The sequence below is a fragment of the Phascolarctos cinereus genome, unplaced genomic scaffold, assembly GCF_003287225.1.
Source record: "Phascolarctos cinereus isolate Bilbo 61053 unplaced genomic scaffold, phaCin_HiC Scaffold_7;HRSCAF=346, whole genome shotgun sequence".
Classification (NCBI taxonomy): domain Eukaryota; kingdom Metazoa; phylum Chordata; class Mammalia; order Diprotodontia; family Phascolarctidae; genus Phascolarctos; species Phascolarctos cinereus.
The window spans coordinates 120,207,248-120,224,572 of NW_027556180.1; the positions used below are offsets into that span (position 1 = coordinate 120,207,248).

At 37.8% G+C, this 17,325-nt stretch overlaps 1 protein-coding gene and 1 pseudogene across 1 annotated transcript in view; both read right to left on the minus strand.

The window, feature by feature from the left end:
- Positions 1–17,325, minus strand: part of TBC1D4 (TBC1 domain family member 4) — a 213,686-nt gene that overhangs the window by 62,128 nt on the left and 134,233 nt on the right. The window contains 4 exon segments of the mRNA XM_020992453.2: positions 730–849; positions 6,067–6,177; positions 6,488–6,579; positions 13,384–13,516. Coding sequence (XP_020848112.1) covers positions 730–849; positions 6,067–6,177; positions 6,488–6,579; positions 13,384–13,516 — 456 coding nt within the window.
- LOC144454744 (nuclear transport factor 2 pseudogene) lies at positions 7,851–12,867 on the minus strand (annotated as a pseudogene).

A 17,325-nucleotide genomic window follows, 5' to 3' on the forward strand; every position in this document is an offset into this window, starting at 1 on the left:
CCATTATCTTTCCTCCAAAAGCAGGGATTCTTAATCTTTTTTGTGTTATAGGCCTCCCCTCCCCCACCTTTTGGCAATCTAGTGGAACCAAATGAACCTTCTCAGAATAATATCTTTAAGTGCATAAAATAAGATGCATAGGACTATAAAGGAAATCCATTTTTTTTAGTTCACAACCTCAGCTTAGTAACTGTTGGTCTTAACTTTCTTTTTACCAAAAACAGACACCATAGTTCCACTCACCTAGATTCAAAACCTCAGAGTAAACTTCACTCTCATTCACCCTTCTCACATATCCAAGTGCCTCTGAGGTCCCTTCTAGCTCTAAATCTTTACATTTCTCATATCTGTCCTCTTTTCTCCACTCACAATAGCTACCACTTCACTCAAGCCCTCAAAAATCACCTCTTAACCAGACTACTGCAATTACTTCCTAACAAGTCTATTCCCAGTCCAGCCTACAAAGAACTGCCAAATCTGCAGACTCTCATTTTTCTGTGTATTTGTCTCCACTACTCAAACTCTACAGATTATTCAGGTATGAGAATCAGCATAATAACACCAGATATAAAAGTTCATGTTTACAATTTTCTTTAAACTAGAGTCCACTTAAATAAAGGTATTAATTTAATTGATGACAAGTTAAGAGTCTGTTAGCCTATTTAGAAAAAAATGAAACAGTGTGCCTTGATTTATAGTCAGTATTACATAGAATAGTACTTGACTTACCCTTGAGAAGATATTTTCCAGAGAACTGGTCAAGGATTTCTTAGCTTTGTTTTTCAAAATGTCAAGTTTGAACCTGCCACTGCTGCCCACATTTTCAGGAACTGTATTATTAGAAAGCGTCTATAAAAGAAGAAAGATGAATTTTAATTTTGAAACAGAATCACAGAATCAAATAAATGAAAGGGAACTTAGGCAACCTCTAGTCTTGATCCCCTCCCCGCCCCCCAAATCCTATCAAGACACTAAAGTCTGAAGCGGTGGAGCAACCTGTGCCAGGTAACTTAAAAAGGTATGGAAGAACTAGGTTTAGAGACTTGGTGTCCTAACTCTCAACACAATGTTCTTTTCACTACATCACACTGTCACATTTAATCATGCTTACCTTCTTTCTTTTGGGTTATTGTACATCTTAGGCAACCTAAGAATCCTACTGTACCTAAATAAAGGCGTTCAAATTGTGGTTTCAGTGGTTCAAATTGTGCACAAATGGCATATAGAGAACACAGCTTCAGGTGTTAAGAGCAAAAATAAAGATAGTATTAAGATAAAAGGTCGAGTCTCTGTTGTATTTTTTCTAAAGGTAATGAGAAGTGATTAAATTTGGTAGGATGAGAGTCACTGATACTGTTTTGATTACCACTACAGTCTGTCCTTTTTACAAGCTACATGGTTTTATACTAAACAGGCTGAAGAAAACAGCAGCAGGACATTCCAATGGAGAATGAGTCTACTCATCAGAGAATGAGTAGAGCTATATTCTATTTCTAAAGGTTTTTCATAGGTACACTGAAAGTACACAAGTAAAGCACTTCATCAGTCAATTAACTCACATGTTGACAAGTCCCTTAACCTTTCTGTGCCTAGGTTTTCTAATCTACATTAAATGAAGATATTTGATTTAATGTCTGTTTCCTCACTCATAAAAAGAAAGGATTGGACACTATGACCTTTACAGTCTAACTCTATCTATACTACAACAGAATACTAGCTATGTGCAAGATATAGTCGATCTTCAATAGTCACGCCCTTAACTTTTGTAACTTCAAGCATTCATGTGAGTGTATTAGTATCTTCATTTTAACTTTCATGTTGGTAACCTCTCACATTCCATGGCTATATGCAGTAGAGAAAAAGAGAGAGGCCCAATGAGTACAAGTTTATATCCACAAAAAGAAGAAAAGTATTCATAAAAGTGTTCGGGAATCTGCTCTAGGAAGTACTAAAGAACCTTCAAGTGCACAATGTTGGAACTGAAAAAATGGGAAAACGAGATGGTGGTCATCCTGCTGCCTCGTTGATGCTAGGGTAGCCTAGTGTCAAGGCCTCCTGTCTCTGCCCATGCTGCTCCCAAAGTGGGGCCGAGTGGAGAGCCAGCCAGACTTCTGAGCTTGGACTGGGGAGCCAGGGACTCACCTCAAGGAATGTGCTTAGTATGGGGAACAGTTCAACCACAGAGCCAAAAGGGAGATTAGAGATGGCAGGTTGCCCTTTTCTCTTTTTCACCTCCAGGTTCTTCTGACATCATTGCCCCAGCCCCTTCCCTCCTGTTCAGCACTGCCTCTCCTCTTCCCTGTTATTTTATGGGTTTTTTCATGATTACTGTGTTAGGAAAAGTACATATTATCAGAATTAATGTTTTGTTATAATGAATTACATGTAGAAAATGGTATTTTCAGCAAGCTCTAGCAAAAGATCACCAATTTTTAGTGGTCACGTAATTCTAACATTCTATTTCCCATAGGTTCGATGCATCAACATTCATGTTTTTCACTTTCACACCATCTTCTAGGAATATTGCCTCCCCGAAAGTTGAAGAATGGCTGTATTGTAAGTGATACAAAGAGATATAAAGCATGGTCTTTCCACTGAATGGAATTTATAGTCTGACTGGGAGTTGTGATATACAGATAAAAAGGTAAAATGAGCGGTACAAACCAGTGCTGTCAAACTCAAACGAAATAGATTCTTGCAGGCCATATATTGAAGTAGAAAATTGTGAGCTGTAAGCTTGACACCCCAGTATAAGCAATCGATTAGCCAACAAACAAGTACCTACTGTGTGCCCCGCACTCTGATAAGCAGCAGAGATGTAACAGAAGTGAAATAGTTCTTGCCCTTGAAAGACTTTAATTCTAACAGGATAAGTCAGAAAAGCATTCATGGAAAACAAGAAAATGAAGGGGGTGTTGAACGATGGATAGAATTCAAAGAGTGAGAATAAAAACAGAAGGAGATTCAAGACAGAAGATATGATCTAACCTAAAACATGAAAGAAGAGAATGTGCAAAGGATACCCAAAGTACAGAGAAGAAATCAATCTGCCAGAAGGATGGTCACACAAAAAAGTAAAGACAAAGACAATGCCAGACTATAGAAAATCTTAAGTGCCAAGTGAAAGGATTTTGGGTTTTATCCTATGACTAATGAAGAGCCTCGGAAAGTTTATGTGCCAGGGAATTACATTATGAAAGGAATGTTTTGGAAAGATTAATCTTATGACATTGTTCAGGACAGAATGATGGGGAGAAGAGATGAGTAAGGGAGATCAGTTAAGGTGGTTACTGTAAGGACCAGATATCAATCAATCAGTCAAAGAAACACTTATTAAGTGCCTACTATATGCTAGGTACTATGCTAAGCACTCCTTTCCCAATCTTAAACCAATCGGTTGTTCCATACTTGATTCGATTGCTTCTTGACTCTCCTATTGGTTCCTCAGGAGACAAGTAAGATGTTCTGGTACTCTCATCTCTTTGAGGACTTGTCACATTTTGTCGTAATCCACACAGTCAAAAGCTTTAGTATGGTCAATGAAATAGAAGTAGATGTTTTTCTGGAACTCCCTGCTTTCTCCATAATCCAGAAAATATTGGGAATTTGGTCTTTAGTTCATCTGCTTCTCCAAAAAACAGCCTGCTCTTCTGGTAATTCTCAGTTCAAATATCACTGAATCCTAGCTTGCAGAATCTTCAGCATTACCTTGCCGGCATCTGAAGTAAGCACAATTATTCAGTAATTTGAACATTCCTTGGCCATTTATGAATGCGATTTAAATTTATCTTTTCCAATCTAGTAGCCACCAATGAGTTTTCCAAATGGGCTAGTTTAAGCCTGGAAAAGGAGTACAACAAAGTTGTATATTGTCACCTTATTTATGTAATTTATATGCAAAGTATATCATAGGAAATGCCAGGCTGCACAAATCAAAAGTTGAAATTAAAGTTGCTGGGAGAAACATCAATAATTTCAGATACACATATGATACCACGTCAATGGCAGAAAGTGAAGAAGAATTAAGAAGCCTCTTAATGAGGGTGAAAGAAGACAGTGTGAAAGCTGGCTTGAAACTTAACATCAAAAAACTGAGATCTTGGCCACCGGTCTCATCATTTCCTGGCAAACGGAAGGAGAAAAAATTAAAGCAGTGTCAGATTTTATATTCTTAGGCTTAAAGATCACTGCAGACAGCAGCTGCAGCCATAAAATTAAAAGATACTTGCTCCTTGGAAGGAAAGCTATGGCAAATTTGGACATCATATCAAAAAGCAGAGAAATCACCTTGCCAATAAATGTCTGTATAGTCAGAACTATTTCAATAGCAATGTATGGCTATAACAGTTGGACTATAAGGGAAGCTGGTTACAGTAGAATGAATGGATTTGAAATGTGGTGCTGGAGAAGACTTCTGAGACTCACTTGGACAGCAAGAAGATCAAATCAGTCAATACTTAAAAAATTTAATTCAGACTATTCATTGGAAGGTCAAATACTGGAGTTGAAGCTTACATACTTTGGCTACATAATGAGAAGACAGGACTCACTGGAAAAGAGCCTGATGTTGGGAAAGATTTAAGGCAAAAGGAGAAGGGGATGGCAGAGGATGAGCTGAATAGATAGTGTCATAAAAACAATGAACGTGAACTTGGACAAACTTTGGGAGATGGCGGAGGGTAGAAGGGGCTGGTATGCTATGGTCCATGGGGGCTACAAAGAATCAGACATGACTGAATGACTAAACAACAACAATGCTAAGCACTGCAGATACAAAGAAAAACATAAGAAAGCCCCTGCCCTAGAGAACCTAACCATCTAAAAGAAGAGAAACAAGCAAATAAATATGTACAAACAAGCTACATACAGAATAAACAGGAAATTCAACAGAGAGAAGGCACTAGAATTAAGGACTGAAAAAAGGCTTCTGATAGAGATGAGGAGAGGGAGCATTACATGCATGGGGGACCTTCAGAGAAAATATAAAGTGATAAGGGCCTCAGCTAGACTGACAAAACGAAAACGAAAAGGAATAGACAGATGCAAGATATTATGATAGAATATCACCTGGTGACTGACTGGAGAGCATGGCCAGAGAGTAGGAACCATAGATGACTCCAAAATTTTGAACCTAGATTCCTGGAATACTGATGATGCCACTGGCAGAAATAAAAATGTCAAGAGGGAAAGCTACTTTTGGCACAAAGACGATGCATTCTGTTAATCCCAGGTTATCTTCTTTTCCCTTCAACACAACAATATTATATTTATGAATTAATAAATTAATTGATGAATTGATCTTTGTACTGTGTTGTAACAACATTCTGTTTAAAGATTATACTGTGGCTGATGTCATCTGAATGAATATGGTTAAAAGGGCTGAACTGTGATTTAGTTTGTGTCAGGAGTTTTCATAAACATGGGGCCATATCACTACATCCCATTCTGCTGGTTTACCTCTCAGCGCTCCTAAGACTTTGTTCAAATAACGTTACTCAGAGTTCACACTTGTACCTGAATGAGAATTTTAAAAACAGTTTTCTCGCCAAAAAATCTTGAGATAGGAAGTATAATTTTACAGATAAGAAAAAGAAGCCTCAATGAGATTATGGAACTTGCTTACCGTCACACAGTTACTAAAAGGCAGACAAAGGGCTTATACCTAGGTCTTATGATTCCAAATCCAGTGATCTCATCACTACCCTACACAGTCTCTATCAGATTAATCAGAAAATGAAAACAAAATGATACGCCTAATAGCTCATGTCCTTTATTAATTACACACATGTGTGATTTACTGATTATATTCCAGAAGCATCTTGATCTTTTTTAATCAATAAAAACAATGCTCTTTAAAATCATATTTCTAATACAGTTAGTAATTTTCCTATAAAACCTCCAAACACTGAAAGAAGGTGAACAAAAATATATATAGTTTCGAAGATTTTAGTACTAAGGAATACTAGAATTTAAGGCAAGGAAAATTTCCATTCACCTCTTCTGCTATTTTGGCTAAATCCAAGCAATTTTCAAAAGACAGACCAACAAACAGAAAAAAAAATTTACCGACTGAGTTTCTCCAATATGAATATGAGTCTTTTGTTTAGTTTCACACAACTGCCTCAAATGCAAAATTACAAGCTCATTTTCTTCTTGGTCATTTACAGGTTTCATTTTCTGATGAAAAGAACAGAACAAAACAAAAAAAAATTTAACAATGTAGCTTCTATTATTTTAGTTATTCTCACTCCTAATTTGCCTGGAGAAGGAAATATCAATAATATTAAGCAACTAAAATATCAACTATTTTTAACAGCAAAATCAATGTTAACACTTTAGATATGACCCATTAGGTAATAAGAACATGATCCATATATCTGTAACTTTAGTTAAGGGAGTAAGAGTAAAATAATCTTATAAACACAGGGTCAGGTCCTGTCACTTACTATTACATATCTTTAACTTTTAAATTTTTGGATCTTGTTACCTGAACACGTTCAAAAATGTCAGCCTGTTCGTTATCTGTCAATGATGAGAGATGTCTCTGTATTACTAATTTGGCTCTTGGTGGATAAAGGCCTAAAAAAATCAGAAGAAACACGAAATATATCATACAACAAATTTAATTCCACATAATTCACTACTGCCCATCTTCACAGCTATGTATTCAAAACAATAGATCATCTTCTCAATAAGTTAAATAAATCTGCTACCTATGCCTTTATCTGGGTCACTAAGGAAAAGAGTGAACAGCATCAGACCAAAGACATGTCTCTCAGGAGCACTCCACCTGGAGTTCTTGCTCAAGGAAAACATCAAATCACTAATCAACATGTTTCATACCTAGTCATCCAACCAATTCTAAATCCACTTAATAATCAATATCACTAGGGTCAGCTAGGTGGTGCAGTGGATAGAGCTCTAGCCTTGGAGCCAGGAGAACTTGAGTTCAACTCAGGCCTCAGACACTTGACACTTACTAGCTGTGTAACCCTTAGAAAGTCACTTAACCCCGATTGCCTCAACCAAAAAAAAAAATCTATTAAAAAAAACAATAAATATCACCGACTAGTAGACATTGATCTATCTCATCCACAAAGATACTGTGAAAAACTATCAAATATCTCACTAAAATCCAGAAATTGGGTTATTTGGAATAATCTGTTCTTGATGAGACCTTCCTGGCTCTTAGTGATCACTATTTCACTGTCCAAATGTTCACAAACCATCCATTTGGTGATATATTCTAAAAGTTTGCCAGGTACCAAAGTCAAGCTCACCAGGTTATAGTCTAAAGATTCTACCCTCTTCCATTTTTTTGTTTTTGAATAGTTTTGGTGTGGGACGGAACTGGGTCATCTGCCAATCGTCAGTCTTCAATCCTCTCACCTCTTCTACGGGACTATTCAAAGATAACAGACTGGAACTCTTTTTCAATATTCTAAGATGTAGTAGCCATCCATCCCTGGCAGCACAAACTTATTTTGGGGTAGGTAGGCCCTTTCAACCATCTTCTCACTTATTTTAGGTCTCAACTAAGCCAAGACTCTGGTAAAACCTGAAAGAACTTGTGTTCTTCTGAAATGGCTTTTGAGAAGGCAGCATCACCTCCAAGCCATGACGAGACAGCCACTGCATGAGATTATCCAGTGCGCTCTTCCCACAATTGCATTCTCCAGAAAACTGAAGGCAAATTCAGCTGTTCCTTTGATTCAGCTAAGTTGCACTAAATACTACAATTCTTTTTATTTACTCCGTATCATTATATATTTTATGGAGTTACTAGTAATAGGTTCTGATCTTAACTACCAAGCACACGTGCCCCAGCACATTAAGTCAAGCCCTGTGACACCATGGGCTCTCAGTCTCTAGTCACTGTATCCTACAAACTTACTACCTCAGGTTAAAATTTCCAGGCATCAGTCCCCACCTACTCACACATATTGTTCTCTGCCACTTACTACTTTTGTAACCCTGGGCAAATCATTTAATCTCTATAAGCCTCAGTTTCCTCATCTAGAAAATGAGTTGGATGAAATGACCTCAAAGATCCCTTCCTTCTCTAAATCTATTTTCTATGACATTCATCTTCCTTTTTCCATGCTCCTGCATTCAGTGTCCATGTTGGCTTCCAGCCACCTCAATACTATATATACCTAATGCCCCTAAAACAGTTCCTTCAGAATTACAATTCTTTATTCTCCTTCCCACCTGAGCAGAAAAAACTATCTCTGTCTTCTCCTCTCAGTCCCAAAGAATTCCAAACTCCTGACACACTGGAGTATTTCCTTCATCCTTGAAAATATTCAAAGACTCAACTCCTCCTGGGTGTTCTAGGATTTTGCTCTACTGATCATCCCTACTTTCACTTTCCTCTTCAATTATTCCCTCTATTGACTACTGTCTTCTGCCTATAAACATGCTGAGGCCTCCTCTACACCATTTTAAAAAACAAAAACACTCCCTTTGATTCTTTGACCAGTTTTATGTTACCATCCTATTCAAAGTACCATAATAATTTCTAAAAACAAACAATATTGGAAATATTCACCATAGGATTATAGGCACACATGCAACAAAATTCCAGCATAGAGGTATAAATAGGATGGTGATGACTGAAAAGGCTAGAGGAAGTCCCTCACTCTGCAAATATCCTCCTCACCGAATAAACTATTTAAAAGAGGCAGGGATACAGGAATGTTCTGGGACGTGCCTCTCTCAGGCCAGGCCAGCGGTAGTTCAAGCCTGACATTGGAATGAAATAAGACACAAAAAGACTGATAGAGACACAGCAAAGGAAAGCCATCCAGCAAGTGGGGCAGTGAGGACACTGAACATTGATTCAGCCAATCACATATCCTGACCTCTAAGCTGCCTATCATGATCTACCAGCCAGGCATCCTACAGTGATTAGGGCATGTCTGTGTGTATTCAGGTGACAAGGAAGTGATGTCAAATGCTTGGGCCTTTAGTTCCCCAAACCAATGAATTCTTTAGGATTGGCTTCAATACCTTTTGAGGAAAACTTTGTAGGGGAGAGAAAGCATTTAGGATACTGCTCTCAGCATAGGAAGCAACAAGATATAGACTGACACAAGAATCTAAAAGTAGATTCGTGAGATGGAAACCTCATCTCTGCCCTTTGTCCTGAAGTACTTCATTTCTGCCTCCAGCTGCTTATCTTTTCTATGATATGAACTTTTTAAAGTTGCTTCAGGTTCCATTATCTGTTTATACTATCTCCTGGCTAATAAATATGATCACAGCATGATTAAAAAAGGCTTGTGATTTTCCAGGGGAGAAATAATTTCTTAGCAGCTCTCCCAAATGCTTTTCACTAGAGGATGGATGCATCTCTCACTTTTCCCAGACTGATCAGTATCCCCAGTCTCTATCTACAATGCTAACATGGATTATGCAACCAGGGTCAATGGATATTAATTTCATTTATATAAAAGGCAGCAAAGAAAGAGAGGAAAGTAGGGAGGAAGAAAGGGAGGAAGAAAAAAAAAGAGGAAGGGAGGAAAGGATGGAGGGAGAACTGGGATTTATTACGTGCTTACTATGTGCCAGGCATTGTGCTAAGTGCTTTACAAATATTATCTCATTTGATCCTCACAACAACCCTGGGAAGTGCTATTATTATCCTCATTTTACAGCTGAGGAAACTAAGGCAGACTGAGATTAAATGACTTGAACAAGGTCACATAGTTAGTAAGTGTACTTGTGGCTTGATTCAAATTCAGATCTTTCTGACATCAGGCCTAGTGCTCTATACAATGCACCACCTAGCTAAAAGAGAAGCAGGGTAATATCTGTAAGTCACACTTAGAATATTTTTCCAATTATCTGTAATAGCAGAACAAATATCCTCACTGACCTTAGCAGCTTCAATTCAGTAGTTCACATTGTCTCATTGAACAGAAAACAGGACCATGTAGGTGCCCAACTTCTCCTCACATTTCACCATGATGAATGGCATTTCATGGGCTGTTAATCTCTTTTCTTCATCTCCTCTTTCTGATACTGTTACTCTATAATTCCCATCCCAGTAATTCCATTTCCAACACATCACTAGCTGATGGACACTGTGAGGCATCTCTGTGGCAAAAAAAGCTTACTTTTTTTAAAGAAAATTTTCATGGTTTTATTGTATAATGAGGCGTTGAACATCTGAACAAATCAAGGTCAGGACTGCACACACAGCTGCTGCTTTCTCCTTCATTTCTTTGGGTTACTAGAGCAACTTGTCAGTACATTTAAAAAAAAAGACAACCTTCTGCATTACTTAGTCTTTCTAAGGCATGTGCTGATACAACACAAAATTCTCCTGTCAGATGCAGCTAGTCTAATGTCCAAACATCACGCACAAGATGTTCAAACAGAGAGAAGGAAACAGTGTGGGTGCCTGGTGAAGAGGAGGCTCAGCCGAAGTTGTGCAGTGCTAGCCTGAACATGTCGTTGGTGCACACCCAAGCATCGTTGATGGTCTTTAATAGAAATATCTGGTGGAATCCCATGATGGGGTCTTCATCGGCCTTTAGCTGCCCCACCGTCATCCTGAGTATACAGCTGTCAGGGGTGGGCTGGTGGTCCTGAGCTGTGATGCTGTGCTGGATTTTCTGAAATGGAAGGCTAGAACTGCTGCCCTTCCCATGTAAGGCAAGATGTATCAATATATATTGCTCCTAATTGGGTTCTGTCATTATCAAATAACTGGTAGTAATGTTGCACAAAGCTAGATCCAATCTGCTCCCAAATCGGCTTGTCTCCCATTCTGGATTCTCACCTAGCAGCAGAAACTGACTGGCTGGCATGATGGCAGCGGCAGTGGCAGTGGTGGCAACCGAGCGCAGTCCCAGATCAACTGTCCTCCCCCCACCCACCTTCCCTCTCCTCCAAGCCTACATATTTTTTAACCCAATATACCCAATTTAACCCAAGTATATCCTATATAAGATTATCCCAATCAACCTCATTTTCCTTTCTAGCTGTTCACAATATTTTCTCCTTGACCTGGGAGCTCTGGAATTTGGCAGTAATATTTCTGGGAGTTTTCATGTGGGGATCTCTTTCAGGAAGTGATCTGTGGATTCTTTCCATTTCTATTTTATCCTCTGGTTCCAGAATATCATGGCAGTTTTCCCCAATAATTTCTTGAAAGATGATGTCTAGGCTCTTTTTTTTTTTTATCATAGCATTCAAGTAGTCCAATCATTTTAAAATTATCTCTCATGGATGTATTTTCCAGGTCAATTGTTTTTCCAATGAGATATTTCACACTGCCTTCTATTTTTTTTTCATTCTTTTGATTTTGTTTTCTTGTTTCTTGATTTCTCATAAAGTCATTAGCTTCTATTTGTGCCATTCTAATTTTTAAGGAATTATTTTTTTCAGTGAGCTTTTGCATCTCCTTTTCCATTTGGCCAGTTCTGCTTTTTAAAGCATTCTTGTTCCCATCAGCTTTTTGTACCGCTTTTAGTATTTGGCCTAGTCTGATTTTCTTACATCACTCTCATTTCTCTTCCCAATTTTTCCTCTATCTCTTGTATTTATTTTCAAAACCCTTTTTGAGCTCTTCCATGGCCTATTTATATTTTTCTTGGAGGCTTTGGATATAGGAGTTTTAATTTTGTTGTCTTCTTCTGCATATATGCTTTAATCTTCCTTATCATCATAGTAACTTTCTATGGTCAGAATTTATTTCTGTTTGTTCATTTATCCATCCTATTACTTGACTTTTAACTCTTTGTTAAAGTAGGGCTCTGCTTCCAGGGTGGAGGGTGCACTGTCCCAAGCTTCAGGGGTTTTGTGTAACTGTTTTCAGAGATACTTCTAGAAATCTGTAAGTTTTCATTTCTTCCAAGGTGGTATGTTCTAAGGTGAGGTGTTTATTACTCTCCTGGCCTGTGCTCTGGTCTGTAAATGACACCAAGCACTCTTTTCTGCCCTGGAACTGTGAAGGAAGGTCCCCACTCCACTGTGCCTACAAGCTCTGTTGTGCTAGTGCTTCTTGTCTTGGGACTGCCACCCAGGCCTACAACCTGGATCCAGGTATGGGCAAAGCAATAGTCCTGCCTCAGTGCTAGCAAAGAGACTCTTGTAATCTCCTTCTGACCACTGTCTGTGGGCTGAGAGCTCCAGAAGCAGCTGCTGCAGATGTTGATTCAGTGGCTCCCAAGGCCTGCTCCTGGTTTGCACTCCTCTCTCACCCTGGTGCAACAGACCTTTCCTGCCAACCTTCCAAGCTGTCTTGGGCTGGAAAATGGTTTCACTCTGACTTTTTGTGGGTTCTGCTGTGCTAGAATTTGTTTAGAGTCATTATTTAAAGGTGTTTGGAGGAGAGCTCAAACGAGTCCCTGCCTTTACTCCACCATCTTGGCTCCACCCTCAACCTCATTTTTCAATAAGATCATTAAATACCTTCTAACCAAACTCTATTTGCAAAATCACAAAATCTAACTGTAACACTTTCAAGTCACTCACTGATTGACTATACTATTTCTATGGAACTAACTCTCTCCCATAATGCTGTTTTAGTTCTCATATTTTTGTGAATCTAATTAATGAGAGTCTGGTGGGGAGGTGGGGGGAGGGGAGGAAAGAATATATGGTATTTAGCAGTGAAATTACTATAGACCCCAGAGTATCTAAAATAGAATATTCAATTTTTTTGTGTTAACAATGTTTTACTCTTAAGATTTTATTCCCCTTCCCTAAACAGCAGCCCAAATTGACAAATGATTAGGGAATGTAGTCTGTGAGACCATGACCTCATAAAATTTCAAGTAATTCAAATCTGAATGCTTCTTAACTTGTTCCAGGAATCAAGCTTTAACCACTAAATCCATTTAAGAAATGTCATTATATTCAAAGTTCCATGAGATAAGTATGGAATCTTCTTCAAAACTAAAGCTTATTCTATACAAATATGAGTTACTGAATTCTCATAAAATCACTTTTTTTCCTTTCTTTTCCTGAAACTCTAGACATGCTTTGTCCCCTAGAGAATGCTTTATCAGTCCTTCTTAAAAGTTCTGAATTTTGATTCAGAAAAATAAATACATCAATAACAAAAAAGAAATCACTGACCAATAGTAACATTTTGTGAGATTTTTGTATTCCTTCCTTTCAACAAATATTTGCTCAAAGCTTATCTGAGGCAGAGAACTTTGCTAAGGGCAGCTCTTCTCTGTCTATCTCCTCCACCCGAACATCCAGGGAATACAACATATGCTTTGGTCAGAAATAGAGAGTCATTTAACAAAAGTAGAAACTTTTTCTTTTGGTTTAGCAAATACAAGTTAACAGGTGTTTATTAAGCATCTCCTATGTACCAGGCAAAAATTAAACTTATTTTATGGAGGTCAAGTCAATACATACCTTCAATTCTTTCACAGAGTTTGTGCAAAGAGTGCATTGGACAGGCCTCACACAACTTAATCTGTGTTTTGGCACTCTGAAGGGCAGCCGCTGTGCTGAAGGCTTGTTTCAGGGTGAGCATTACCTCATCAACCTACAAGAAGAAACAAAATTCAAGTCTATAAAACGTTGCTCTTGTGGTACCAAATAAAAAACTTATTCAGCAATATAAGACTTGGCAAAAGAATGAAGAGACAAAACAATGGGAATCTGAAGTAAGCTTTGATTACTCATTACCTGGATGTAGTTTTCAAATCAGTCTGACTGAGTGTTCATTTGATCACAGATTCGTATGCTTTTTAAACTAAATATTTTGACAGAGATTCCTGAAAGTTAAAAAGATCACTTGCAAGATCAATCAGGAACAGCTTGCTTTCTGGCTATGTCTATTGTTGTTCTATGAACAGCTATCAGTAGTGGTAGTATCTACTCATATAATTTTACTTTTGATATGGTTTTGTGGGGGAGAAGGAAGAAATGACTTAGGTAACCTATTTAATTCAGAAAAAAAAATTCTATGGTCAATGATGTGTCCTCAGAACCTCTAACTGAGCATCATTCTACTTTTGACCCACGTCAAATACCGACGAAGCTCTGGGTCCCACTACTGACCTGGCAGCATCTCAGGCCAACTCATTTCTTTTTTGTTCTTTCACTCAATTGGATCAGGAGATTTGAATGCAGACTTCTAAGTTTCCTGGCTGCTACACTTGAGGGCCAAGTAACAGCTCATCTATAGTCATTGTTCAGTTGTGTAGCCTGCGCCCTTGCCTGCTCTGTGATACAACCACAAATACAGTAGTATGGTTTTCCCACACCCCACAGACCTGAAAAAGATCAAACTCTACAGTTTTCCTGCAGACAACTAAGGGTGATAACTCCTCACCAGAAGCACTTTAGATATTCAAAACTAGAATCATGCTTAGACCATAATTTTTTTTTAGAAACTGTCCCCTACCCTTTTGGCCTAGTTTAAGGAAACAGTGCTATTTAAACAAGTAGGTTAACTTCCATATATGTATGTACAAGGCACTGAATATGCAGACTAGATTAAGAGTCTAATGTATTATTCTTATCCTCTTATGATGGATGCTTGGGAAGAATTTCTTGTAAAATGGATTTACTCACAGGGCCTTTGGGATCAGCTACTTTACGCTCCATTTTCAAAAAATCAAGGGCTCTAAAACTTGTGAGGGGAAAGTATGATACACAGCCCCTTAGCTTGTTTTCACTGTGCTCAGTTTTCCAAAAAACGATTTTGAATGGCACATGTATGTATGTTCACTGCTATGGACTGATTTGTTTGTTTGGGGAGGGGGCTACCTTTTACTAAATGCACTTAAGGATTAGTCCTTGATTAATAATAGTAGCTTCAAAATGGGTTTAACTTGTTCAATTTATTTAGTCTTACCGTAAAAGATTCCGTGCATAATTGACTATGCCGAACAGAGAGATCTAGGTATAAAATCTTCTTAGTCATTTTTACAACAAACAGAAATGGAATCCTTTCCAAAAGGCTCTCAAATTTATTTGCATGTTTCTACCAAATTCCAACAAAATACACCGATTACTATTATTCTATAATTTTAAACATACTGTTTTATTTTATATCTCCCATAGGGTTCCTAGAACATTAGCAGAATCTACTAAGGATAAATTTAATGAATAATATTTACATACCACTTATGATGTGCCAGGCATTGTGTACTTTACAATTATTATCTCATTTAATTTTAACAACAATCCTGGAAGATAGGTGCTATTATTATCCCCGTTTTACCAATGCAGAAACTGAGGCAAAAAGAAGTTAGGTGGCTTATTCAGGGTCATACGGTACCTAAAGTCACATTTGAATTCAGGTCTTCCTGACTCCAGACCCAGTGCTCTATCCACTATGCCACTTAGCATTTTTAAAGCCATCTCAGTAATTCAAATGCTCATAGGTTACAAAAGGATCTCAAGATGTTATCTTGTTCTGTCTCTTACCTTATACAGTTGCACATATCTATGAGTCATCTAAGATGAATAGTTATCAATCCTAATTTTACAGAGCAACACTAACAAAATGGCAATCTGTTTCACTACCAACAGAGTCAAAAATCTTTGAAGGCAAAGGCTCTTCAGCATTTATCTTTATATCCCAAGTACCTAGCACAGTATCTTATACACTCTAGGTGTTTAACAAATGTCTGCTGAACGAATAAATTAAAGAATGCTTTCTTTTATTTCTTAGAGAGGCACATGAAGAAATAAAAGAGGACTTTCTGGATGAGGTCCATGAATCTCCAAATGGTCTAATGACTTAGTTGTATGGCTCTAGTTTGCTGCATACTAAGTCCATTTGCTTTATGCTCTTAACAAATCCCTATAGCTATCCTTATTAAGTCATCCCTTTCTCATCTCTTTTTCTAGGCTAAACAATCATAGATTTTTTTAAAAATTTTTCTTCCTATGAACTACTGTTCCATTCCTTCAAATCAATTCAATAAATATTACTTACCTCTCATGCACAAGGCACTGTACTGGGGATAAAAATACACACAAAAAAAGGAGCAGTCCCTGCCTACAAGGAGCCTGAGAAGAGGAGGTAAGAGGAAAAGGAGGAAGAGAAGAACTATTTAAGAGAAAAGTATACTACCACGAGGGAGAATAATGAGGGCAAAGAAAAAATCTAGACAATGGACTCTCCATTTCTATCATTCTTCTCCGGACAGCCGCTAGCTTTTCCATCCCTTTAAATATGCACATCCAACACTGAATACAGGATTTAACAAAAGATCTAACCAATGCCAAGTGTAAAAGAATAACTTCCCAAACTTCATATATTGTTCCTGTCAATACATCCCCATGTTATATTTGCTTTTTTACAGTATCATGAAGTTCATGAATATTCATATGACTCTGCTGTCCCAAATTTTCTGCTTCACTTAGAAGCAGAAAGTCTACTTTTTTTTATCTCTACATTCTTGAACTATTCTACTATGAGCAGTTGGACGAAGTTGCAGTGAGGCATTATTAAGAGACAATATAAGTAAAAATTTCCCAACAACTAGAGCTGTTGAAAAGTAGAAATAGCTACTAGCTGTTTGTGGGAGACACTGGGGTCCCTGAGGGTTTTCAATCAGAAGATGGATTATTACCTGTCAACCATGTTGAAAAAAGCATTTTCATTTAGGTAGGGGTTGGACTAGATACCTCTGAGGTCTCTTTTTACTCTGAAGTTCTGTGAATATCATCCACCTTTGGATAAGGAACATCTGGCAAAAATTCCAGTTGCTTTGAATCCTATAGTTTGGTTTCTTCAGCTTATGTACTATACTAATCCAGGAGTAGAACATTCTTGTATTTCTATTAGTTTATAAATTCAAATAAATTGCATCAGGCTGCACAGGAGCAGAAAAAAAATGCTTCCTCTATATTCTTTGTACTCAACAAAGATAAGACCCCCAGGCGTGATTATGTAATATGCTGTCTTACACACCTACCAAGGCCATATCCATGAGACTGTCACTTGAAACCATATTGCTTAAATGACTTTGTTTTTGATCCTTGTTATGTCAGCTGTTTCAGCTGTCCCTTATTATGTGGATAATTTATATATAACTGTTCTCTATCTCATAGTTCTGATGTCTCTCCGTTTTGTACTGTGTTTTACTAATATAATCATGGTGACTAGAGTCCCTGGTTTCTGGAATCATCTTGTTCTAAAAACAATTGTGCTGAAACTGAGACTCAAGGATATTCTCAATACAATGCTAGTACATTCACAGCCAGTCCAGTCTGTTTCCTTAGTCACAGTGTTGCTGGGGTATTAATGCTGAAGGTACCCAAGCTTCTTACACTGATTTCCCTCTGCCAAAACTATCCTATGCCTGAGAATTAACCAAAGGTAACAGAAATATT